Source organism: Styela clava, chromosome 4, assembly GCF_964204865.1.
Source record: "Styela clava chromosome 4, kaStyClav1.hap1.2, whole genome shotgun sequence".
Taxonomy (NCBI): domain Eukaryota; kingdom Metazoa; phylum Chordata; class Ascidiacea; order Stolidobranchia; family Styelidae; genus Styela; species Styela clava.
In genome coordinates, this window is record NC_135253.1 from 12,356,543 (window position 1) to 12,383,774 (window position 27,232).

The 27,232-nt window shown below is 32.4% G+C and overlaps 1 protein-coding gene across 2 annotated transcripts; it reads right to left on the reverse strand.

The window, feature by feature from the left end:
* Positions 1 to 311: 311 nt before the first annotated feature.
* On the reverse strand, positions 312 to 27,225 carry LOC120326249 (uncharacterized). Of its 2 annotated transcripts, none has more exons than XM_078111428.1 (28): positions 26,316 to 27,225; positions 26,000 to 26,112; positions 24,262 to 24,336; positions 23,829 to 23,970; positions 23,504 to 23,626; positions 23,176 to 23,300; positions 22,643 to 22,803; positions 22,104 to 22,144; positions 21,838 to 21,974; positions 21,335 to 21,431; positions 20,878 to 21,016; positions 20,514 to 20,593; positions 20,120 to 20,240; positions 19,207 to 19,309; positions 18,663 to 18,738; positions 18,040 to 18,153; positions 17,239 to 17,322; positions 16,907 to 16,980; positions 15,429 to 15,500; positions 14,761 to 14,937; positions 14,261 to 14,365; positions 13,657 to 13,820; positions 12,265 to 12,343; positions 11,612 to 11,749; positions 10,969 to 11,079; positions 1,922 to 2,019; positions 747 to 840; positions 312 to 408 (listed from the first exon to the last, which is right to left on the reverse strand). In XM_078111428.1, the coding sequence occupies exons 1-28, from the start codon at positions 26,518 to 26,520 to the stop codon at positions 394 to 396; spliced, it is 3,063 nt and encodes a 1,020-aa protein (XP_077967554.1). In that variant the 5' UTR covers positions 26,521 to 27,225; the 3' UTR covers positions 312 to 393. The 2 variants fall into 2 exon arrangements, with proteins under 2 accessions (XP_077967554.1, XP_039248440.2); XM_039392506.2 differs by lacking the exons at positions 312 to 408; positions 747 to 840; positions 1,922 to 2,019 and adding exons at positions 7,197 to 9,024; positions 9,354 to 9,447; positions 10,620 to 10,717.
* Between the last annotated feature and the right edge of the window lie 7 nt (positions 27,226 to 27,232).

A 27,232-nucleotide genomic window follows, 5' to 3' on the forward strand; every position in this document is an offset into this window, starting at 1 on the left:
CACTATGAATTTCCTATTTTCAAAAAAATTCAAATGATCATTGACAATCCTCAACCTTCACTAGTTCCTGGATAGCTGTCCACTGAAACACCATCACAAACCCCACAGAATTATTGGTATTTGAACCTATTCGGCAAACAGCATGTTTCAAATATAAATAAAACGTATGATGAACTGTAGAACTACAATGTTCTAATTAGATGACAATTAGTTGACATTTTCCAATTTGGATTAAGCATGTACTAAGATTGAGCCTTCTGGAAATTACTTTTATAATTACATGTTTTTTTCTGATTTTTCTTTTATTTTTTTATTCAAAAGCATTGTATACAATGTCACAGCAGCTTTTTTATTTGGACTCATTTTCTTCCATAGTTCAGATTGAGCTTGTCTTTAAGTTGATATTTCCTACAAAATTCATTATATATTAGTATTAGCGGGATTCCGTTGAAGGACAACACAGAAAACTAGGGACTGCATATTGTACACTTTGTCCATTTCGCGAGAAGTGAGAAATCAGTTGAGAAATATGAGGATACAAAAGTCAGATTACACATCCAATTCATTCAGCTCGACGTTAGTTAGACAAAATAAATTAGTTGGTTACATTTAAGAGAAATTGATATAAATGTTCATGAAAATGTTTTCTGAACCTAAAAGTAATTAAAATCACACATTTATGTGTGAAATTTGTAGTTATTATTGGAACCAATAAACCACAATATACTAAGAACTGAGACTTTTACCGTTTCTGGAATAAATTGAAGTTTTGTTGACTCATCTGTTTCTAGTCCTCCTTTACTATATTGGTGAAGTATTTCATTGCTTGTCATGTGACATCTGTAAGAGATAACATGAAATAAGATACAAGTAAGTAAGATACAAATCATAAAAGGGGAATTGACTCGGAGAAGTTGAGGGGAAAGACTAGGAAAGTTATCAACTCAGCGACACTTTATTGCTGAATAACAACGGCAGATTTGGCAAGCAACTCAATATGAAACATAACTTAATAGTACACTATGATAAATAGAGCGACAACAGATTCGAAATAAATCACAGGAATGAGGAGAGTCAATTGGATGAGGCATTAGCGACAACTGGTGACTAGAATACGTTTCAATGACTACAGGAAATCAAAACAACATATTGCTGACTAACATGGCAAAGAATTGTACATAAATAGCCCAGTATCAAACCGTTGTCAACAATACTGTTATTTGATATTTTTCAACTGAAGGTTGATCAAATATTAGTGGTTCAATGACATGAGGAACATTCGTTAAAGGTCACGTGACAACCGTGACTGTGGTCTCGGTATATCAATTTCAAGATTCAATAGCTGTAGACTTTATATCACCACTTTGCTTTGACAAACCATTTTGGTATTTACTTTCGTGAGGTAAAATTAACAGTTTTTGATTCATCGATATTTATATTTAGTTTATTAGCCGTCATCTAACTTTCCCCGTTTTCAATTTCAGTGTTCATTGTTAATTGCATCTTTGACGAATATTAAAAAGAAGAAAAACCCCAAGCAAGATCCCTGAGGAACCTCAGCAACCTCTCTCACCAAGGCTTCTGTTTGTGATAAAATTAAGCCGTATTACCGGCTTTCCACCCCTCAAAAGCTAAATATAAAAATATTACTCTTGTATCCTGAGTACAAAGAATTTTAAATCGCATCTATAGTATAAATTTCGAAAATGACCATTATGAAGGTGACAACCTTAGCAATTTGTATAGACTTAATTGCAAGCACTGCCAACTCAACAGTCTGCGAGGAGGATAATTACAATACATATACTGAAGCAGACACACGAGTGCAAACAAAAGCCCACTACGAGCTACATGCTAGAGCAAAAATAGCATATCTAAAAAAATAACTTTTTGTCTCAAAATAAGCAAGATATAAAATAACCTCATATAATAGTAGGCGGCTGGTCGTCTTGCACTCAGATTATTACGAATTATTCCTGTTAATACTGGGTTCGAAACTTTTTCTATTGGAACATTCAACTGAAAATGGAAAAACTGAAATGATAAAATAGTCCTGATCTTGGGGTAAACTGTAAAAGGAGGAATATGTCAATGAATTGACGAAAATTCTTTATGCAATCCCAGGAAATTAAAACCAAAATAAATACAGGTAATGGCAAAAAATCATTTTTAGATAATACAAATAAAATCATTAAAGGAAAAATTTGTATACTTTTACCTCATCACGAACTTCTTTCATTTGAGAATAAAATAATTCATGCACAGTGTTGTCTGGATGTAAATCACGGAAGGTAACAAAGTTTTTGGAATCAGTAAAACCAGCTGCATCCTGTGCATCAGTAAAATGGTGAGTCACATGATCACAAGTAATTACTCTTCCATGCCAGGCATGAAAAAAGAAAACCATAAAAATAAAACGATTGGATACAATGACTGATAGATATAACTCAAAAAATTGTGTTTGATCAATGAATATAACATCACCGGAAAGCTTTTGTATCCAAATAACGACAGTAACCAAAGTAACTGAGTCTCTTGTGAATGGGTTTATGACGAACAGGAATGAAGTAGAGTTCTGCCTAATGGATATATGTGTCGTGTCCTCCTATTATCATGAAAGCTTGGTTTTAGTTACAAATATTTCAAACAATCATAAACAATACTTACAGTTGGCTCTGGGTGCCCACCAGGAACAGTTAACATTCCTGGACTTTCAGCCACCCATAAGTTTCTCCATTGAAAGGCGACTTTATCATCATCTTTTATTACAATAGCAGATACTCCAAGTGGTTCGGCTGAATAGGCCTAAAAGAGAGTGGTATAACTAAAGATGTAACCATCAGGTAGTACATTATTTCATAAAATATTGAAGTTGTTTTATTGAAATGTTGTTTTAGGATTTTGGGTGCATTGGAATGGAAAAATTGGTGAAAAAGGCTCCGGCGACATAAAAACATCTTATAGTGGTGAGGTAAAGCCACTGCTCCTTAAATTACAAAAAGTATCATCTGGTTTCTGCCATATAGTAGTTTGCAGAGTAATAATAAGCCTAAGCAATTTTAAGCTAACAGCATAATTTTTATTATTAAATGTAGACAAGCTTCTACTGTATTCCGAGAATCCCTGATAAAACCTTATTTAATACATATAAGACTTCATGTTTATCGAGATACCCATTTCAGATTTCAAGTACGATTTTTGACCATATCAAAGTAAAATCATTGTACATTGATACATTGTCTATTATTAGGTTGGATGAAGTAAGAACAATGATAAATACCTGTGAATTTTCATAATCTTTTATTCAGGGTAATTGTGCAATCTTGAGTATTATATTTGATTATAGACAAACAAGAAACAGTTTGTGGGGGGATTTCAAAAACAATACGTTTTAACACAGGTTACAGACATACATTTGTGTTAGTGTGCAGCAAGACTCTTGAATTGAGTCGAATTTCAAAACAGGTTTACACATTTTTATTCATAAAATTTACACTTTTTTTTCAATAGAATCATCGTGATCAAAAAAGGGAATAATATAAAATACGATTTCACTGGAGACCACTTTTGGAATTAATGAGAGGTACCAGCTATGAGCCACAAAAAACATCTTTTAATCAAATAGCAGATGAACCAAGAATCGAATATATCAGTCAGCTTATATTAGAATGTATTATTATTCCAAGCTTTTCACAAAGAGTTCATTATTAGTAACAATTAAGACAATTATGAGTGACAATTATTGGCTTCTCACCACGTCAAATAAAATCAACTATTCCCAGGAAAATTTACAGAAAAAATCAAAACACTATGAAGGGAATTTAATTTCTAATAAAAAATAACAAAGCGACACTAAATATAAGATAGATGATATACTGAATGTAAAAGAATGGTTATGATAACAAAATATAATACAGCTTTATAATATGACTATATATGACTGACCTTTCTATTATATTCATCTGAAAATACCACATATATAACACATTAATTCATGAATCTGGTATAGGTGATGAAAACATGATAGTAATGTCAGGATCAATATCTTCCTACAAATAAATAAATCACAACAAGTCACAGAAAATATAAACTTGATTGTTTTTTTTGTATTGTGTCTTAAAATCCCATTTTCTTTGAGTAAATGTGGCAGAATAAGAATATCCTATAAAAGTATAGTCACATGTCCAGATCATCACATTCTAAAAAAAAATCAGCAAATATATATTGTTAGTGGATGAAACTGTGATTAACCAACACCTATGTTGAGTCATTCACCATCTAATGACTAGCCGAACAGTGATTTATAGCAAAAGTGTTTCTAACTATTAGCTGAGTGATGCTGTCTGTCGGTTCGTCGGTGTGGCGCACCTTGATAAGCATTAGGAATACGCTAGCCAACCGCCTTTTTTTGGCATTTTATTATTATTACTTGTGTCGCTACAATATTTCATGCACGACGGAAATAAAATATCTGAATCTGAATCATAGGGTGGTTCACGTAACCGCTGGCCAGTTAAGGTTTCCCTCACCATCAAGTCCATGCTTCCGAAAACAAATAACTGGTTAACTAATCCGATACCCAGAGCATGGACTGGTAACCGGATAAGTGGCTGTGGTTCACCATATGATTAATCTTCTTATCGGCTCTCCTCTCCCCCGAAATAAATATGTAAATCCTATCCTGAATACAGTCCGATACTGAGTAATATAATCAGGGATTCCATCGATCTAGAACCCAAAATAAGGACGACTGGAAAATTTAAATTTATGCTAAAATAACCACCACCTCGACAAAACCTAAGGATCGCCACACTAACAATGCTTCATGCCTATCTGTTTGTGCCTTGCTTCTTTGTGTTTCAAATAAGATTCTGTTGCTTTTATGATGCCACAATGAAGCTTTGGCAATAAAACAAACAAACCAAAGCTTCCTTCATGTTTATGAAGTTCAAATACGACAAAATAAGGACATACAAGCCAAAAATAAGGACGCAAGCCAAAAATAAGGACAAATGTTAGAAATAAGGATGCAAGCCAAAAATAAGGACAAATCTTAGGAATAAGGACGATATGGAATCCTCGATTATATTAAAATTAATGTGCGATTATCAACAATATTGCCAATAATAACCTTTGTCTCGTCATCATTCGTGTTTCCATCCACAGATACTAATCGATGATCATTATTCTTCGTATTAACTTCAATCGTTACTTCACTGTGTGGTATTGTCTTATTAATTGATGAATTATTAGCTTCCATTTCAGTCTTTGATACGACTCTATCTTCTATTGTATTTTCACTTCATGCAACCTGAAATTTGGCAGAAATATTACCTAAACAAAGCTGAAAGAACACAATTCTTCGACATTTTATTGCACTCATAAAGATTACCAACTATACAATTAGTGGGCGAAGAGCATTCGAAAGCTTATAAAGTCTTTATTAAATATATAGAAGATTCTGCGAAATACCAAGCAATCACATGATTTTTTTAATAAGTAAATAAACACTAGGATAGAAAATTTATAATTACAATAAGAAACCACAGTTTTCATTACCAGATCATTGATGTTGAATGCTGAAGTAACAATTTCAATACACCAGATGCGTAATTCAGCTGTTTTACAAATGCACTAAAAACAAGTTTATGAGCATGTAATCAATCAATTATTTCCGGCAAATACCTTAAACTTAATTAGAGTCATTATTATACTAAGAAAAGGATATAGTGAAGGTTTATATCAGTTGAGATTGTTGCATGCAAAATACGAAGCTTCAAAATATTCCTTTAAATAATAAACATGTGGTTTCTAGTCGACCAAAAATGTTACAACGAGTATTTATTTTATACATTGATTCAAGATTCTCTTTCAGTAACTGATTTATCAGGTATTGCATTATCTGGAAGTCTTGGCAGTACAGCAATACAGTCTGTAAACAGGGATAAAAAAAATTGAATTGAAAGCATCAACTCATTTATATATTACAAATTTTCATTATAAACATCACATATAAAAAAAATAGTACAGCATCTCTCTCTCTCAGAATCTCAGATAGCCTTCATCACCCTTAGTATTGGTACTCCTCCTTCCTAACATGACTTGCTGGAATCATTTCATCAACATAAGAATTTTAAATGAGATATAAGGTGCCAGATTTTAGAATATTCCTGATAGCACCATGTTGCACAATTATATTTTTCTTTATAAAAGCTCACATATGTTGCTAGCACTGTATTTTGAACTAATCCATAAAAAGATTCTCATAGTTTACCAATCTAGTGCTCTGAGAATATCAACTGAAAGTTAGTAGAACTTGAAATGGACTTGCTTCTTAATGCGTCCTTAACTGCTAGTACATGATGTAGTTTTTGATTAACTTGGCCTGAAATGCTGACTAGGTAAGTGGCTATGTTTGCTTTCTGGTTAAATTGCCTTATTAATCCTCTTCTCCGTGGATGAATACATTTGAGAAAAATCCTATCCTACTCCAGTACTCACTCATCCCTAACATATTGTCCTTCGCAACAGTGAAACTCAATTGTTAGATAAAACTCATAAATAAGTAACATGTAAATACTTTTTCTTAAAGCGATACAATACAGCTTAAGTCAATATTGATGCGAGTAAACCAATCTTTGTTCGACAAAACTAAAACTGGTATATAGCGAGTTCATTCTAGCACAATGCAAGCAAGAACAAACATAAGAAGAAATAGGAATAGACAATTTTTTGCTCATAGCGTTATTTATTTTGTGACTCAAAGAGTGAATATTTCCTATAGCAATGTTTAACCATCCGCAGAATATGATATATATAGGCCCCATCCTGTGATGCAGTAGTTCCCAAACTTTTTTTTTCGCGACCCTAATTTTCATAAAATCAAAGCCTACAGATACTCGCGACCCCGCAGCTAGAAATGTTCAGCAACTTCAAAAAATTGTATATAAGTTTAATTACAATGTACCTGTATATCGACTGCAAGTTTACGGTGAACATTGGACAACCATATATATGAACGGGTCAGGCAATGCGACGGAAAAACGAGAAAAACTCAGAAAATTTGATAACACATGACATCGTATGAAAACCACGGTGTAAAAGTCTCTTTAACGGTTATACGATTCTTTGGAGAAACATAAGCGGACTTGCTAAAATCTGGTAGATTTTAAGGAAGCGTACGATACTTCGGAAATAGTAAGATTGTTTTTAAATATACACAAATTCAAAAAATTATTTAGTATATTCCAACAGTGTCTTTAATAGTTTGAGTTCAATATTAACACATTACAGATTGCTTCATTATTAATTCGAAAGTAAAACAGAGCATGAAAGCAAAATAGGTTAAAACGTTTACGGAATCACATTTTTAAGTGCCTTTTATTATGCCAGAACTTGTGTTTAGTGTTTGACTGCTCGGAGCGCTTCGAACCTTTGTATGAAACGTGTTCACTTTTATGTTGAGGCGATGTGGACAAAACACGTAGCCTACTCGTAGATTTTAGACACGTGCGCGAATTAACAAAGCGCTTTTCCAATTGATTGAAACACCTACTCGGCCGAGACACCACCTTACAATCAATACCAAACTTGTCAAACACCTGATTTTCCAATCGCCAAAATATTCGATAACCAAGCGGCTACACTGGTACAAAATAACAAACCAACATAATCGCAGCCTGGCAAAAAATCCGATTCGCGTACCACTCAGGTCGACTACGCATTCGGATGTAAGGTTATATAAAGGAAAATAATATTGGCGCTCGTACCACTGTCACTCAATTACATTCACTAATACCGGTACCTGCCGACCAGCTGACACCGCATGGAAGTTTTACCGAGCAATTTTGACGCTGTTTATACAATAAATGGTCGAGTTACTATTGAAAAATCCGAAGTTAGGCACTTTTACGGCACCTGCAGACCAGCACAAATTTCAATTTCACGAAAAATGGCGTCTAAAATCAGAGGATCAACGTACCAATTCCAAAAGAACGAAGCTGAATATACAATTAGATTATAATTCATGGGTGGCAATTACTTTTCTGAGTGTACCAGTCACAGGTAATAGATTTGGTTACTGGGCCGGAGGCTCAAAACTCAATATGAAAAACTATGAATAAAAAACAGTCCATTTACAACAGCTAGGCTACGTTTATATAATGATAGGAGGCACAGTGTAAAATAATTATGACGTCACTTTTAGATATATTTTTATCGGAAATTTATATTCAAAAAAAACTATAGTCGTAATTTCAGCAGACACAAGTGGGCCGGATGAAACACTTTGGCCGTAATTTACCCACTCCTGGATTATATTATAATCTTGATATCACATTTCGCACTATAAATTTCTTACTTTCAAAATCATTCAAATGGTCATTGAGGTTCCATTATATTTGAACCCACGTACATTTGAACCCATGACAATTGCACCTGTATGCTATTGCACCTATGGAATTTTTTTTGTTTCACGGATAGTTAAACCCATACTAACCCTAACCCATGGGTTTTAGCACCCGCATATAGATTGAACCCGTGGATATACGCATGGGTTCAAATGTACATGGGTTCAAATGTACGGTCACCGGTCATTGACATTCCTCAACTTTCACTAATTCCTGGACAGCTCTCCAGTGAAACACCATAACGAACCACACAGAAATCGTGAGATTTTAACATATTCGACAAACAACGTGTTTCAAATATAAATAAAATGTATTGTGAACTGTAAAGTAAATAGTACTACAATGTTCTAATAATCTAATTGAATGACAATTGATTGACGGACAACATACTGCAACAAGTCTAGTTTCAAAAAATTCCTCATTTCCGATTTTGATTAGACGTGTCCTGAAATTGAGCCTCTATGGCATGTAATTACTTTTATAATTACATGGTTTTTCCTGATTTTTTTTTCAATTTTTTATTCAAAAGCATTGTATATAATGTCACAGCAGCTTTTCCATTTGGACACATTTTCTTCCATAATTCTGGTTGGTCTTGACTTAAACTTGATATCACCTACAAAATTTAAAAATACATTGATACTAGTGGGCCCCGGTTAAACACAAAAAAACTAGGGACAATATAAACAGAGCATACTACGTCTATTTCGTGAGAAGTGAGAAATCAGTTGGAAATACGAAGATACGATTACATATCAAATCTATTTATCTCGACGTTAGTTAGACCAAATAAATTACTTGGTTATATTTAACAAAAATTGATAACGATATTCATAAAATTGTTTTCTGAGAATAAAAGTAATTAATTTCACACATTTATGTGTGAAATTTGTAGTCATTATTGGAATCAATGAACCACAAAATAATAGGAACTGAAACATTAACCTTTTCTGGGATAAATTGTAGCTTTGTTGACTCATCTGTTTCTAGTCCGCCTTTACTATATTGGTGAAGTATTTCATCGCTTGTCATGTGACATCTGTGAGACATATACATGAAATATATAAAGTAAAATAAAAATCATAAAAACGGAATTGAGAAAGAAGTGGGGCACGACTGGGCAAGTCATTTACACGGAGACACTTTGTTGCTGAATAACAACGGCAGATATGGCGAAGTAACAACTCAATATGAAACATAACTTAAAAGTACACTTTTATAAATGGAGCGACAACAGATTCGAAATAAATCACAGCAATGCGGAGAGCCACATTGATCCATAGAAAATTGGATGACGCATTACAGACAACTGGTGGCTAGAATACGTTTCAATGACTACAGAAAAATAAAACAACATAGTACTGACCAACATGGCCAATAATTGTTCCTAAATAGCCTGCCTAGTATCAAGCCGTTGTCTACAATACTATTATTTGAGGTCTCCGAGTGGTAATTTCAAGATTTACCTATCTAAATATAAAATTCTAAATATTTCAATGTGACGAAATAATATCTTATCAATGGAGTAGCATGCAATTATGCCATATTGCATATGGGTGTGTAAAGAATAGTAGCAGACCACGTGTAAAGACTGTTGGAGCAAGTAGCGTATTTCACCAAACTGGGAAGCAGCATAGATGGACATAAGTATTTTAAAAAATCAATAGTTGTAGACTTTATATCACTACTTTGCGTTGAAAAACTATTCTGGTATTCCTGTGTGGTAAAATTAACAGTTTTTGATTCATCGAAATTTATATTCAGTTTATCAGCCGTCATTTAACATTCCCCGTTTTCAATTTCAGTGTTCATTGTATCGATGAAAAATATTAAGAAGAAGATTAGCCCCAAGCAAGATCCCTGGGGAACCTCAGCAAGATCTGTCACCAAAGTCTCTGTTTGTGATATAATTGAGCCGCATTACCGTATTTCCTCCTTCTAAAGCTAAATCTGAAAATATTATCTTTAGTGCAAAGAATTTTAAGTCGCATCTAATGTATAAATTTCAAAAATAATCATTATGAAGGTGACGAACAACCTTAGCAATTTTTATAGACATAGATAATTGCAACCACTGCCAACTCAAATGTCAATATGAAAGCAATATATGTGCATAAAAGGATAATCACAATGTATATACTGAGACAAACAAACAAAAGTACACTAGGAGATAGAAATTTTTGTCTCGAAATAAGTCAAATATAAAATAACCTCATATTATAGTAGGCGACTGGTCGTCCTGCACTCAGATTATTACGAATTATTCCTGTTAATATTGGGTTCGAAACTTTTTCTATTGGAACATTCAACTGAAAACAGAAAGATAGAAAAACTGAAATGATAAAATAATCTTGATCTTGGTGTAAACTGTAAAGGAAGGAATGTGCCATTAATTGATTTAACAAAAATTGCAATCCCAAGCAATTAAAACAAATAAAAATACAGATAATGGCAAAAAATCATTCTTAACTATCAACCAACTTTTTAATATCGATTTGGCCAAAAGAACTTTTACATAATACAAATAAAACCATTGAAGGGAAAATTTGTATACTTTTACCTCATCACGAACTTCTTTCATTTGGGAATAAAATATTTCATGTACAGTGTTATCTGGATGTAAATTATTGAAGGTAACAAACTTCTTTGAATCAGTAAAACCAGCGGCATCCTGTGCGTGAATTAAAAGATATGCAATGGTAAAAAAAAATTTCCATTTGTATTTTCGAAACATAAAATACTCCTATTTTCCTATTTGTGGAAATACCTTGCCCTGCCCAGGATTGAAAATATTTCTTTTTGATTATTTTTTTATTAGGTATATGGTAATATTTTGCTCATTTAGGCAAGTGGAAAAAGCATTTGAATAAAATGGTGAGTCACATGCTTTCAAATAATTACTCTTCCAAGCCAGGTATGAAAAAAGATAACCTCAAAAATAATACAAATGGATACAATAACTGATAGATATAATTCAAGAAATTGTGTTTGATCAATGAATATAAATAACATCACCAGAAAGCTTTCGTATTCAAATAACGACAGTGACCAAGGTAAATGAGCCTCTTGTGAAGGGGAATGATTTATTCCGAACAAGAATAAAATAGAGTTCTGCCTTATGGATGTATGTGTCGTGTATTCCTATTATGATGAAAGCTTAGTTTCAGTTACAAATATTTTAAACAATCATAAACAATACTTACAGTTGGCTCTGGGTGCCCACCAGGAACATCTAACATTCCTGGACTTTCAGCCACCCATAAGTTTCTCCATTGAAATACGACTTTATCATCATCTGTTATTACAATAGCAGCTACTCCAAGTGGTTCAGCTAAATAGGCCTAAAAGAAAGTGGCATACCAGTAACTAAAGATGTAACCGTCAAGTAGTACATTACTTCATAAAATATAGAAAAATATTTCTTTCTGCTGGAAATCAGTTCCATATATTAAATAAAGCTAAGATAAAGCCAACAAATTGTTTTAGGATTCTGGGTGCATTGAAATGGAAAAATTGGTGGAAAAGGATCCGGCCATAAAAAACACCCTATAGTGGTGAGGTAAAGCCATTGCTCTTTAGATTACAATACAAGTTATATCTGCTTTCTGCCATATGGTAATCAGCAGTGTGGTGATAACCCTGCGCAATTTTGAGTCAACAGCATATTTTTATTCTCAAATGAAGACTACTGTATTTCAAGGATCCATAATTAAATCTCATCTATCACATGTAAGATCCCATGTTCATTGAGATGCGCAATTCAGATTTCAAGATCAACTTTTGACAAGATTAAAGTAAATCAAGTGACACTACAATACCTTATTTGGTTGTATGAAGTAAGTACAATGCTGAATACCTGTGAATTATCATAATCTTTGATTCCTTTATCTTGTAACCAATGAACATCTTTTGACCAATTTGTTTCCATATAATCTCTGCAGAAAACAATAAAAATAGGACATCTTACATGCAAGAAGATGCAAAGCAAATAAACTCTAATAAATTCGGATAAAATTTTATGTTACTCCAATGATGGAATTCACAACTGTGGTTATGTATATTAACTGGAACAAAATTCATCAATTTAATTTAATCAATAATATTGTATCACAGAACACCATTGTGTTGTATCTTGTAGTCATGGTGTAGTAGGTTGGAAGCAATCACCGGTGTAAGATTTCATAGCTTTTAGGGATGGGCCGAGATTCGGATCCAGACTCGGATTTGAGTCGAATCCACGCATTTTTTGGACTCGGATTCGATTTCGAGTCCACGTCATTTTTACCGAGTTTATAATCAATTCTGTTTTCACCAATTTACGCCTATGTTTTGTACTTCTATAAATCTCACTACATACCCTAACTAGTTAAAATTCAAGGTTAGATCTGTAGCAATATCTTTGGTGTGTATTATAAACACTCCCAATAAAAACGACGACAGATATCCAGATAATATAACGCGTGTTGAAAACTATTGATCGCTTATAACACTGATGTCGTCGCCAGTCGACTTCAAACCATCTATTCTTTTTGGTATACATGTGAACAATAAAATATGTGTTAGCGCAATATTTTTGAGTTTTCGATTCGTGTAAAAATGAAACATGCTCTGGATCAACCCAAGGGGGAATCTCTTTTAAAATCGAATTTATTACGTGCAATCTTTACCCTAGAAAGGGAGCAATGGAAAACATGGAGAATTTTTACATGCACTACTAAATTGCAAGCGGATGTACCATATTGTATTGATGAGTGGCATCTACCATTTGCGCGGGCGACATAGTAACGGTTACGGCTTGAAGTATCTGGAACTATGGGGAGGCATTGTAGTCAAAATCTTTTTATTTTTCATATTACCATGTAAGAATTTTGAAATAGCCACCTAGAATTAACGGTAGGTGGTGGGCTGGAAATGCAGTTTACAACCAAGGCGCACCTAAGACCTAAGATCTTGACCTAAGTTTACGTTTGTATTATGGCCGCCAAGAAAGGGGAAAAATATATTTCTGAAATAATACAACAGCTACCTGCGGAACCATTACGCAACAAATATGAGCTACGACGTATGTTTGTGAACGCATGATGCAGTAGCATGGTCAAAACGTGTTTTTCTGCTTATACATTGTGACGTCACGGACTCGGAGGATTCGATTCGAGTCTTTGACCTAGTACTCGGATTTGTCGAATCTCTGTAATGCCGGACTCGTCCCATCCCTAATAGCTTTGAGACCAAATAGTTCACAGGATACCTGTAGCAAGTAAGTCCTAAATTGAATGTGAACTGTGGTGTTTCATCAGTAGATCGGAAATCAATGGATTGAATACGAAATTTTTGTGCATTGAAAAATCTAGGATTATCAGCAACTCTTTTCTCCCAGTTATTTATGATTGATTTTTCAAATTCAGGATCAATCTGCAGAATTGAAACAAAAAATTTTTTTTGGAAATAAATAAGATATTTTAAAAAAATACGATAGTTTTTTAAAAAAAAAGGGAATAGTTGATTTATCATCAGGTTAAAAACGCAATCTTGAGCATTATATTAGGATATAGACGACACAAGTAACCCAGTTTGTGGTGAAATTTGAAAATAATATGATTCAAAAGAAGTTTTTTATATTTTTATTCATGAAATTTGATTTTTTGCAATAGAATGATCATGATCAATAAAAAGAATAATATAAAATATGCTTTCACTGGAGACCACTTTTAGAATTAATGAGAGGTTTTCATAAAATGTTTATTAAAAATAACAATTAAGAAATTTGGTTTTGAATATATGATAGATGATCTATTGATTGTAAAATAATGGTTCTGCTAACAACATATGATTTAGCTCTATTAATGACTGACCTTTCTATTAAATTCATCTGAAAATACAACATGACACATTGATTCATGAATACCATCTGGTATAGGTGATGAAAACATGATAGTAATGTCAGGATCAATGAATTCCTACAAATAAATAAATCTCAACGAGTCACAGAAAATATGAACTTAATTGTTTTTTTGATTGGGTCTTGAAATCCTATTCTTTCAGAGTAAATGTGGCACAATAAGAATATCCTATAAAAGTATAGTTACAAATCCAGACCATCACAATTTAAAATAGCAAATCAATAAAAATCAGCGAATATATATTGTTAGTGGATGAAACTGTGACTGACCAACATTTATGTTAAGACATTTAACATCTGACTAACCGAACAGTGTAATATGACAAAGTGTTTTTAACTATCAGTATTAGCTAAGTGATGCTATGCTATCTGTCAAATACAATCAGACACAATGTATTATAATCTAAAATTGAATTTGCGATTAAGATTATCAACAATATTGCCAATAATAACCTTGGTCTTTTCATCGTCCATGTTCCCATCCAAAGGTATTAATTGATGATCATTATTCTTCGTATTAACCTCAATTGTTACTTCATTGTGTAGTGCCTCATCAATTGATGTATTATTAGTTTCCATTTCAGTATTTGATACGACTCTATCTTCTATTGTATTTTCACTGCATGCAACCTGAAATTTGGCAGGAATATTACCTAAACAAAGCTGAAAAAACACAATTCTTCAATATTTTATTGCCTTATAAAGATTAACAACTATAATTAATTGTGTCTTATTACTTAATTAATTAAGTAATAATTAAGACTTAATCAATTAATTAATTAAGTCTTTATTCGTATATAGAAGATTCTGAGAAATAACAAGCAATCACATGATTTTTTTCAAGCAGCCAAGAACGATGAGTAACGAAATACGGTAAGTAAATAAACACTAGGATAGAAAATTTATAATTACAATGAGAAACCACAGCTTTCATCACCAGCTGATGTTGAATGCTGAAATACCAATTTCAATACACCAGATGTATAATTCAGGTGTTTTACAAATGCACTACAAACAAGTCTATGGGCATGTAATGAATCAGTTATTGTGACATACTGCATACATATCAAAATAGTCTTTCAGATAATAAACATGTGTGGTGTTGCAATGAGTATTCATACCTTGATCCAAGATCCTCCTACAGTAACTGATTTACCAGGTATTGCATTATCTGGAAGTCTTGACAATACAGTCTGTGAACGGGGATGATAATTTGTTTGAATTACAAAGGCATTAATTCATTTATTACAAATTTTCAATATAATCATCACATATAAGAAATAGTGCAGCATCTCTCTCTTAGAATCTCAGATAAGGCTCATTACCCTCAGTATTACCCTCTTAGCTACCCTCTTAGGTACCCTCTTAGCTAACAGGACTCGTTGGCATGATTTCATCAACATAACAAATTTGAATGATATGAGATGCCAGATTTTGGAATATTATTGATAGCCAAATGTTGCATATTTTTTTTATAAAAGCTCACATATATTGCTAGCACTTTTATCTTGAACTATGGTAATCATGAAAATACCCTCATAGTAAACTAATTTAGAGCTCTGAGAATATCAACTGAAAGTTAGTAGATCTTGAAATAAAGTTGATCCTCAATGCGTCTTTACTGCTGGTACATTGATGTAATTAGTTTTTGCCTTACTTGGCCTTGAATGCTGACTTAGTAGGAAGCTATGTTCGCTACATGGTTAAATTGCCTTATTGATCTTATTCTCCCAGGATAAATACATTTGACGAAAATTCTATCTTATCCACTTATCCCTAATGTATTGTTCTCTAGAATAGCGAAAGTCAATTGTTAGAAAAAACTCAATACAAAACAGCTTAAATCAATATTGATGCAAGAAAATAAATCATTGTATGTCGACAAACTAACACTGGTATATAGTGAGTCCATTCTAGAACAATGCATGTTGAAACAAAAACAAACATAGGAAGAAATCGTAATAGGCATTTCCTTGCTCATAGGGTTATTTATTTTGCGATAAGACTCTACGTTAATATTTCTTATAGCAATGTTCTACCATCTGCAGAATATGATATAGGCCCTATCTCATAGTGTGTTCTTTCATAAGCACACTACTAGATAAATCTTCTAGTCTTATCATCTTTTCGCTGTGCATGTCCATCTCATTGTCCCATATTTTTTCACAAATAACTAGCATATAAGACATAATAAATTTAATGCTGTCCCACATCTAACAGAAACAGCAATATCAAGTTCAGCTGACATTCAACAGCAGTGCAGTACTGGTATTATATCCTCAGGCTAATTTATTGATAGATTTTTTGATTCAAATTATAAGCAATAAGTTTACTCAAATGTTTTTGAAATGTATTATTATATATAAAGTGGTTTGAGAACATTCTATCTTTATTTAAGCAGATACCAAGTTTTGATATCGGTTATCAGTTGAGATAACTAAGAAATATTTTTATCAACTCATAGCTGATTTATACATACCATAATTTTACACCAACAAGACTGTGCAAAAAAATGATTGGAGATTGACAAAAATGGCAATTCTAAAATTTCAAAAAACGAATGCACAAAAGATGTCACAAAAAATTTCAGTGAGCTTACTTTTGGATTATTGTCATTGGTTGACATGTGACCAATCACCATGCTACTTGTAGTGTGACCCCAAACAACTTCAACTGCACAAAATAATGAAATAATAGTTGATATACGCTTTTACCTAAATCATAACTGAGATACCAAACGCTTTTAGACCTAAACTCAACAAGAATGTTCCACAATTAAATGATTTGAAATTCTGTGCATAATTGATCCAATTTCAAATGTTTAAAATATTTTGATTAACAGGTGTAATTATAATTATATGGATAGATAAATATTGCGTTTGTGTCCAAACTATGATTTTCAAATTGAGTCAATTTATTCCTATTTCTCACTTGTACAATTGAATGAATCTTTGGTATGATGTAAGCAAAGAAGTCCTGCTTGTTTGTCGCAATCTGAATTCAACATCGAAGATCCTGAAACAAATCATCCACACTATTATCGTAGATTCATTTTGTCATGATAAGTTGATATATACATGAATAGATACAATAAAAAATGAGCAACTAAAAAACTTTTCAAAATATTACTCAAAACAAGGCTCTATCTATGTAAGCTTCTACGAGCTACAGTGGTTTTCGAATGGACAGAAGCAGACATACTTATGAAACTTGTTATGATATTTATTATTTTAAAGCCTCTCGTTTATTACTCACACACCCCTATCTGAAAGTCAAGCATGTACGACCGGCTCAAAAAAAAATACCATGTAAATATTTCGAAAAATAGTTTAAAAACTAAAATATTGAAAGCATGTGTTATCTTCTATCTTATCTTTGTAAAGAATTAATTCAGATTAGTTCAAAAATGTGAAAATGGAGCAAATAATTTTTGAAATTCATCAGTAGTTAGTTCATCAATAACTTATGATACATCCCTGTGCTTGAAGCAAATTTAGGATTTCGATTGACGAAGTATCAGGAAATGCTCAATATACAGAGAGTTTATTAATTTAAAAGATATACAAATGTTTGTTTTGCTTGGTGGGAACATTCATTATTATTGTACAAAGGCTATGCTCTCTTTTTTCTACAAAAGCAAAATAACTGAATTGAATACACTAAAGGCCTCAGCGAACATACCGAAAATATAGCAAATTTTAGTCTATTTCAAAAAATAAATTTTATACATACCAAGGAAATCTTTCACCAATGTATCTTGTATTGCTTGATAAGGTTGTTCATCCTTTTGCAGATTCCCTGCACAGATTTTTGCTAATGTTGTACTGATCAATTGCTCACCACAACCTAGGAATAGGTAGAGACTTCCTTACAATGTCAAAGAGTTACATAAAGGCATGTTCAGAAATGAACTGCAATTACTTCATTGCACAAAAAATAACAATATATGCCAATCGTACATTTGCTTCACATTTCACAATCAAGCGGGTTTCAAATGAAGCGGTATGAGTTTTTTGTCCACGGATTTCCTTGAAGAATTAGATTTTATGCATTCATGATGAACATGATGTAATTCTCATATTTATCCTAGAGAAGAAGAAATCTGATAAGAGGGTTCAATTATATGACAAACAACAGCTTCTTGTTGAAGAAACTGTTCAGATCAGAATCTCATATATAGCTACTTTAATTTTACAATAGATCCAGATGCATGGACTTTGAAAGTAGGATTCGAAACCCGAAGGTGGATACTTGAACCACCCAGCTGAAAGCCTGATAAACATTTTCCAAACAAATCCAAAATTGATTATCAAATGAATCCTAATATATTCTATAAGTGATTGTTTTTTACTTACCACTAGTTGAAACAGCTATAGCAGGTTTATCTGTTTTACCAGGTGAAGCCCAGCAACCACAACCATACATAGCAGCCTGGAAATATGGAATAAGAATATATATTGCATAATGATCAATATATATATATTTAAAAAATATATGTCCCAGTAAATACCACATATAATAGGCAAAAGGTAAAATGTTTAAATCAGTGATACTACAATCCGCAAACCAAACAAAAAGTTAAGATACACTATAAAACAAAATACCTATAAAAAAGGACCTGATTTGTCACCTACGCATTATATATTGGAGCATTACAGTATAGTGAAATTGAGCACGAACACAAAGGTATAGAAGACGGAAGGTTCAAACTAGAATGATATTGACAACAAGTGCATGGTCAGAGACCAATTATGATATCACAAGTTGAATCTGTAGAATGAAGCAAGCGAACAAAGTTTTAAATATTGTATTATATTTATAGATACAGATTTGCAAAGATCTACAATGGTAATATTTTCAACATAAAACAAGTCTCATATAAATGTTAAAAATTCACACCTGCCCAACACGTCCTGGCATTTTCAGTATCAATCCTCCGCTAGATACTGCAGCTGCAACATTTCCTTGCATGTCCAATACAACAGCTCCGACTGTGTCCAGCCTAAAAAATGAAGATATAAATCTATTCAGCGTATGGCCCATGCTTTCTTTGAGCGTGATTTTTTAATTTGTGTTTAAATATTATTTGAGAAAAACATTAGCACTCGAAAAACAAGCTTACTGAAAAATAGTATTATTAGGAACACTTTTTAGGGAATGAGTATTTGCATGGCTAGAATGTTATCATTTAGCATACCTATACCGATATAGGTATATAGAAAGCAAGATACAATTGTCAGCGAACTGTTTGCTTGAAAAACTGGGTCAATTCGACAGATGAATTAATGAAATCAGGAATCCTAGAAGCACTAATACTAATCCTTGAGGAATTCCACAATGGATGGGCAACATTGGGGACCTGTGTAAATCTACCTACCTTCACGAGACAGCTAATCACATAATAAGCTGCCTGCAGCAACCCGAATACCATAGTGTCCTAGTTTTGAGGAAAGCATAATATAACATTGGAGACCTGTGGAAATCTACCTTCACGAATTGATGTTCACAAGACAGCTAATCACATAATAAGCTGCCTGCAGCAACTCGAATATCATAGTGTCCTAGTTTCGAGGAAAGCATACTATAAAAGACAGTGTCAAAAAAAATTCAACAGAAAATGGTCTGTGATTCAAAGGATTATTTTCAACACTCTTAAATATTGGCATCACTCTAGCGATCTTCAATGAAAAAGGGAAATACCTAATCTGAATCATGAACAGAAAAAATGACTTGGTGCAGTTGATATGATATCAGTGACAGCTTTAAGAAAGTGGGATGGAACATCCACATGATCAAATTATATATTAGATACCTTTTGTTTAGTTCTTCTTCATTTTGCACATTATCTTCTTCTTTGTCTTGATATTGCCTACTTCGAGTTAATTTCTCAACAAGTTTTCGGTGATATTTTTGCCAAGATTTGTATGAAGATTCTTTATGTAAAGTTATATTCATTATTGTAAAGATAAAATAGCATATTCAAAACGCTTAAAATTGTAGGATTTTATCTTAAAATAAAAAATATTCTTATATGATATAATTATATATTGACATACTACTACTAATACCAAAAAATATTTTTTCAATATATATAATAAATATTCAAAACATCACGAATTTATTAAGTTATATTTCTAATCTATTCTAATACTGTAGTATAATAGTATAATTATTTCAAAAATAAAAATAGCTTAAATGCAAAATACCACTTATTAGATCTTCTGTTTGACATAATTCAATACCGTGAGCTCTTGACCAATTCTCTGCTCCTTCAGATACCAAAAAACTGTTATAAAACGAACATTGATGAGGAAAAACGAATAGCAATAAAAATTGAAGATATCAATGAGAGATACACCAGCCAACACTCTCAAATCGCATAAAAGCCATAAAAATTTAAGGTTACAAGTTGCAACACTTTTTAAATAAAATAATATTATTGTATCAATAATTAGACACTACAAAACTAATCTTTTATATATACTGAAGTATATGTTTACCACTATTATATCATCTCTAAATGCGTCTTGAAAAATTTTATATAAAAATCTATTACTACAAATACTTCACCTCGGAGGTATTCTGCCAAGTTCAAGTCTTGGGCGCTTTCTTTGTTCATCCAAAATTTTATAAGCAGCACAAATAGGATTTTTAATTCTTCCAACACAAGCAACAGATCCAAAATAACTTGAACATTGATTTGAAGAATCTAAAAATAACATATATTAGTAAGAGTGAGACTATACAAGAATCCTTAAAATTATTCCAAGAAAAAAAACAATTATAAGACAGCTCAATTACTTAATGACAGATAACCAGTTCCAGGCTCCGAAATTTGTAAAATTCAGTTTCACTTGCCCTGCTGTAACAGTGAGAATTCAACTTGATCATACACATTCTCACAGGATGATATTTCTGCAGAAAATTGGCTACTTTGAGAGTGAGCGCTAGAATGTATATCATAACTATCCAATATAAAATATTATGTTCAGAATGAAAAGGTCCAAATTTTCTATGAAATTCTTACCTGGAGAAGGACAAGTGTCCATTACACTTGCATCACATTCTATCTTCCCGTCTTCTGTTAAATTAGAACCAATTCCAGCATTTGTCATTTCACTATCCTGTTGTGATGATCATTAGAATTTAATTTAGGATAATAGAAAACATTCAAAAGCACAAAAACAATGTCAAATCGCAGTTACTGTCTATTCAGTGGTGGATTTTATCTAAAGCGGGTTTTTATTTTTTCATGAAGAATATGGCAGATGACAACATGATATAAATTAAATTATTTTTTGATATTTCAGGTAAGCGAAAACAGCCAACAAGATTGATATTGCAAAATATTCTGAAACAAATGAAAAAAAACTGTAATAGGATTTAAACATAATAATGCTACATCATAAACACATGGAAAAGAAAAAGTTATTGGTGGAATTTAATTTTTACATGGCGTTTTAGATATAATTTACAAAGTTTAACACAAATTCAATGAATTAATTGAACAAAACGTTGAACAACTGACACCTCAAGCATTTTAATAGCTAATGTAACTGCTTCTCCAGCTGTCACTCCATGTTTCAATTGTTCAGTAACTTCTTCACAAACTTTTTCACATAGGTGTTTGTATCCTGGCCATCTATCATCAGAATGAAAACCAGCACCTGTTTCGAACACAAAAATGTAAGGCAATCCCAAGGACACAATACACACAACACAAATTTTATTTTCATATCCCTCTTGTAATAACACTTTTCAATTGCACATTTCTTTACCATGACTAAAATACTCACCTGCATGAACAGCCACGAAACCAACATTAAACTTTTGATTTCTGAAACAAAAAAAAAAATTATAAATAACTCAAGTACATGTTGATCACATGTTAAAACGAGAATGTAAAAAATTCAGTAGCTAAACTTGATATATATTTTACGAGTAATGTCAAATTTCAGTAATACCATTTTTCCGAATCCAGAATTTCACAATCAAGCTTATACAAACTGACAATACGTAACACACGAATTATTTATAATTTTTGAACAAAAATTTGATATTGTACTTGAGCCATGCATGACTCATGGTTAGCCATCACCAACATTCTCTCTCAAGTATTGCACATTTAAAAATAAAAGTTTTAGCTTGTCATCTGCCTTTGTATATTTCTCATAGATATACATACAATTATATTAACACGATTTTATATCTTCCACTATTAGGTTCTAAATTATAATTCCATTGTAATACATATAATGAAGCCTGCACATCAGCAACACTCCATTAAAGTTATTAACTCAATAGATAAAATCTTTGCAAAATAAATAAAACTCACTCAAGATTTGATAAAGTCGTGCTACTGGTCTCTAAGGGAATTTCCATCACTTTTGTTACACTGGGAGGCATTGTGTCATCACTTTGTATTTGTTTTGATTGACCATAACCAGGAATATTAGAAACTTTTCCAACAGCCAGAAATATGTGATTTCGAATAGCCTTTGTAATAAAATGTTATATGAGTAAACATTGTTCTCGATTCACAAGATTTGGGGCTTTAACTTCAAAGCTATTTTATTTCATGAATATGTAAAAATTCAAGCTATGTCAAATGGAAGCAAAGTTTAATGGACATTTCAAAGACAGTTGACATGTTTATCTGAACATCTATGATATGCCAAATTAATATTGACAACCATTGCTGCTTGAGAGCAAACAAAATTCAATCTTTATATAGAGAATATAATTTATCATGCATAAAAAGACTGCGGCTGCTATCAGATATGTTTTTTTCCTAAAATATGGAATTCAAACTAAAATTTACAGCCATTTATCTTTTTTTTATTGAAATACAAAAAAATCATAGCACACTTTGATGGAAGGAAAATATCTTGGATTATCAGGTTTTGGTTTTTCTTCAGCCTCAGCATGAGCAAATAATGTGTTGATGACAAAGTCAGACACCATTGCTTTGATATTATGCACATCTGAAATTCCTGTCAAACAAATATAAACATATAAAAGTAAAAACTATGTCAACTTGGTTATAAATCATGAAAAAATTGAAAATATAAAAATGGAAATAATCAAAATTTAAGCTATTTTTTAGTTGTAATAACAAATATACAAGTAAAACAGTACTTTATAAGACTATTTATGTTATATGCAAAACAAGATTATTGAACACATGCATTCTTACCACTTTTAGCCAACTCTCTAATCTTTTTGGTAACACGTTTATCTAATTGTGTTGCAGTGAGACGAGAACTCTGTTGACTATGATCATGAGCAGGTGCCAGAGGAAAACGACAATAATGAATGTCTGTCAATACATGAATATGATGATTTATTGATGAAGCAATAAAAAAGCATTATCTTTAAAATAACTCAACGCTTGTGTTGCATATTCCATATCAATAATGTGATAAAATATTATATTTTTCTGAGGAGAAAATATGCCAACAATATGGCAAAATAATGTTGAGAAATCTAGCGTATTGTTGACCTGACAACCATGTACCTACCAGTATATTTCAAACTTTTTTTAGAAGTCATTGCTTCCAATAATTTGCTTTTCATATCATCTCTCTGCTTTTTTATGTCTGCTTCAGATATATCACCATACTGAGGTAATCCATACTCTGTATAAATTCTAATGGTTCGAATCTAAAACAAAATATCTTGTTCATAAAAATACAATAGAATGGCAATTTAATATTTGAGTTACATTAATTTACTAAGTAATTAAAAAATTGTTTAAATAAAAGATATATAGGAATTATGATGAGTTCATAAATTCAGATAATTGGAGATATTAATTCATCAATGAAAGTCACTTTTTTAAATTTATATAAATTGTGATCCAACTATATTCACATATTATTCGACAATGCATAAACATTTATAAAAGTATAATAACGAGTCAAAATGCAAGCAGGAACATTATTAATTACAAACCTGAATAGAAGCACTGCATGAGTTATTATTTTCCGATTTCCTCTTTTTTGATCCATCCTCATTTGTAGTATGTTTCTAATAAAGGTGGTTTTGAAAGCAAGTGTTATTGATTATGAGACTAAACATAAAAGAGGTATATCCAAATGATTAAACATTGAACTTAGCTATATGTCAGGTTCAAATCCCTTGTCTAAACCTCAACCAGAAAGTAATAAGTTGATATCCTTCCTAAATATAGCAGCTTGTTACCCATTAGTAGATACTTGTTCAGTGACTTGTTCACCCAGAAAGACATGTAAAAATATTGTATAAAAAAGTAGTGATTACGTGGAACTCTATAGATATCCAAACTGTGTAGACAAAAACGTGTCACGTTCCTATATTTTCAGATAATTTGATTGTTGAATGTTTCATGAACAACTTACGCAAATCGTGTCAAACATTTTGAACTCGCTTGAAATTCATAAACAAAATAGAGCATTATTAATCATAGTCAACACCATGTTATTATCAGCATACTCATGTATCCAGTTCTGGCAATTAACTTTAAACATTTAGGCAATCCTAACCTAACTTTATATATCAAGATTTAGGGATAAATTAAATATTTTATCACTACCCATAACTATACTAAAACCCATTCAGACAATTTCAAAGTTTTTTCAGAATAATTGTATTAAATTCCAAAAAATGAGTCCATTCCAGTTTGCATAAAAATATAATAACTAAAATTGTTTTAAACACGACGTCATTACAGTGCAAAAGCCTTAGATCAGTGGTTCCTAAACTTTTTGAAAATAATTCCATGACGGACCCCTTGCAATTTTTGGAATGATTCCCGGCCCTGCGCACTAAAACAAAACATTAAAAGATCACAACAAAAAAATCAATGCACCGTGAAGTGAAACGAACAAAACAATATAAAGCGCAACTCTTATGACATGTGTGACATCCAGTCTGTTCCGATATTTGGTAAACGTACAAAAGGGCAACAACACCTACAGCCCTGCAGTTAGTAAACTCGTGTTAACATGAATTGAACTCTCTCTGTTATATCGCAAGCACCCAGCTATGTGACATCACAATGAGGCAGTGTGATCGAAACAGAAAGTGACGAATCAGTGTCTCCCACGGTGATTACGAAGCAGAAAAAGACGACAAATGTGTATTTGTAAATTTGAGCAAATAATTTTTGTATTATCGAGCTATGAGTCATATTACAGATTTGTTTCGCGGACCCTCCGAAAGTGCTTCACGGACCCCAAAAAGTCCGCGGACCCCAGTTTGGGAACCACTGCCTTAGATGATATGATAAGCACTGGCCAGCTGCAAAATCATTCAACTCGGTTACACGCATGATTGAATCAATATGCCCTGATAATTTATTATAAAAATCGTTCATTTTTGCTGTTTGGTCATGGGATCATGATGCTAATAAGCAAGGCTGCAATAAGAGTTATGATGACCAATTCCCCTAACTGGATCATTGTAGTGTCAACATTCAGAGAATAGATTAAGATGCCATCATTATAGTGATACTGTGATAGGTTAAAGGACTGAGAAGAAAGATCTAGCTCAATCATTCTAGGTCTAACCAATTAATTCATACGACTACTATTATGCTTGTCAACAACAACAATAAATGTAGATTTTTTTGTATTTGATATATTCAACAGAAACCATCATAATAGTTTTACTAATTTGCAAACCATCACAATCAATATTGAGCTGATTATACCTTTGACATGGAAGACGTTTCATTGCAATTCCACTTTTCAGTTGCAATAACTTCAAAAGGATATCCATGGTATGGGATGGGGACAGTACTGTTTGTTTGACTGAAGTAGATTGCTGTAAATAATACAGTAATATTATAACTTTAGGCTGTATTTGGCAATATTCAAGCAGTTGCAGCATTCAGTTCGCTAGACCCGAAATATCTGTCCTTTTGTAATACTGATTCGAAAGAACTGGCTTTTTTACCAGATAACTCATTTACAATTTCAAGCCAGTATAGGTTGAGACATAAAAAGTTATAATGTGAAACAATTTACTTGATTTGGTTGAGTTGCCAGCCTTGAAACGTTTTGAAGAACCTTTAAAATGAGATGAAATTCGTACGAAACTACAACAAGATGTTGATATAAATCCCTCTACCAAAGTTTTTGTACAATCGGTGAATTTTCCCGTGCAATATTTTTCATCTGCTGTGCGTTCTAACCCAACTAAGCGTTTCTGTAAATAAATTTCCCCAGCCATTTGTTGCCGATTCCAGTATCTGCAAAACTTGGCGACAACGGGAAAGTACCAATGTCAAAAGGGTTGGGGAATTCCCTTTATCACAAGGGTCAATAGTGTTATGGTTCAATGACCTGAACAATCATATCAGAAATTTAATAAGTTTTTAAACTCGACAATAAGTCAGTTAACTTTGTATAATTCAAAACAAAAAAAAATAAATGCAATATATTGCATTATATAAGTTTTGTGCTCGAGTATAAAAATCATGATCAGATTTCTAGAAGAAATAACTTGTGAAAAAGGCAGCTGACTATTGTTACGATTTTAGGCTCTGTTATGCAGTCACAGTATAAAACGAATTTTATGCCCGCCGTTTTGCATGAAGTTTGTATGAGAATGCTTGCAATGTAAGTCTCGGCCCGATTAATATGTTCGAATTTGCCGCGGACGCAAGGTAAGCGGGAAATTCAAATAAGAAAAAAATAATGGCGCTAAAGAAATTTGCGATATCCTCGATTGCGAGCGCGCAATTTAGTCGAACACGCTTTCATTTTGTTCGCAACAAGCGGGCTTGATATTGAGCAATTTATTATTGCAGTACTGTACTGACGTTATTATCTCGTTTCATAAAACGAAAGTTACAACGTTTCCTGGTGTTATTATCGGACTTTAGTCTTAATGCTATAATGTAACGATTTTTTACATTTGTTTTTTATTGTTTTACTATGGT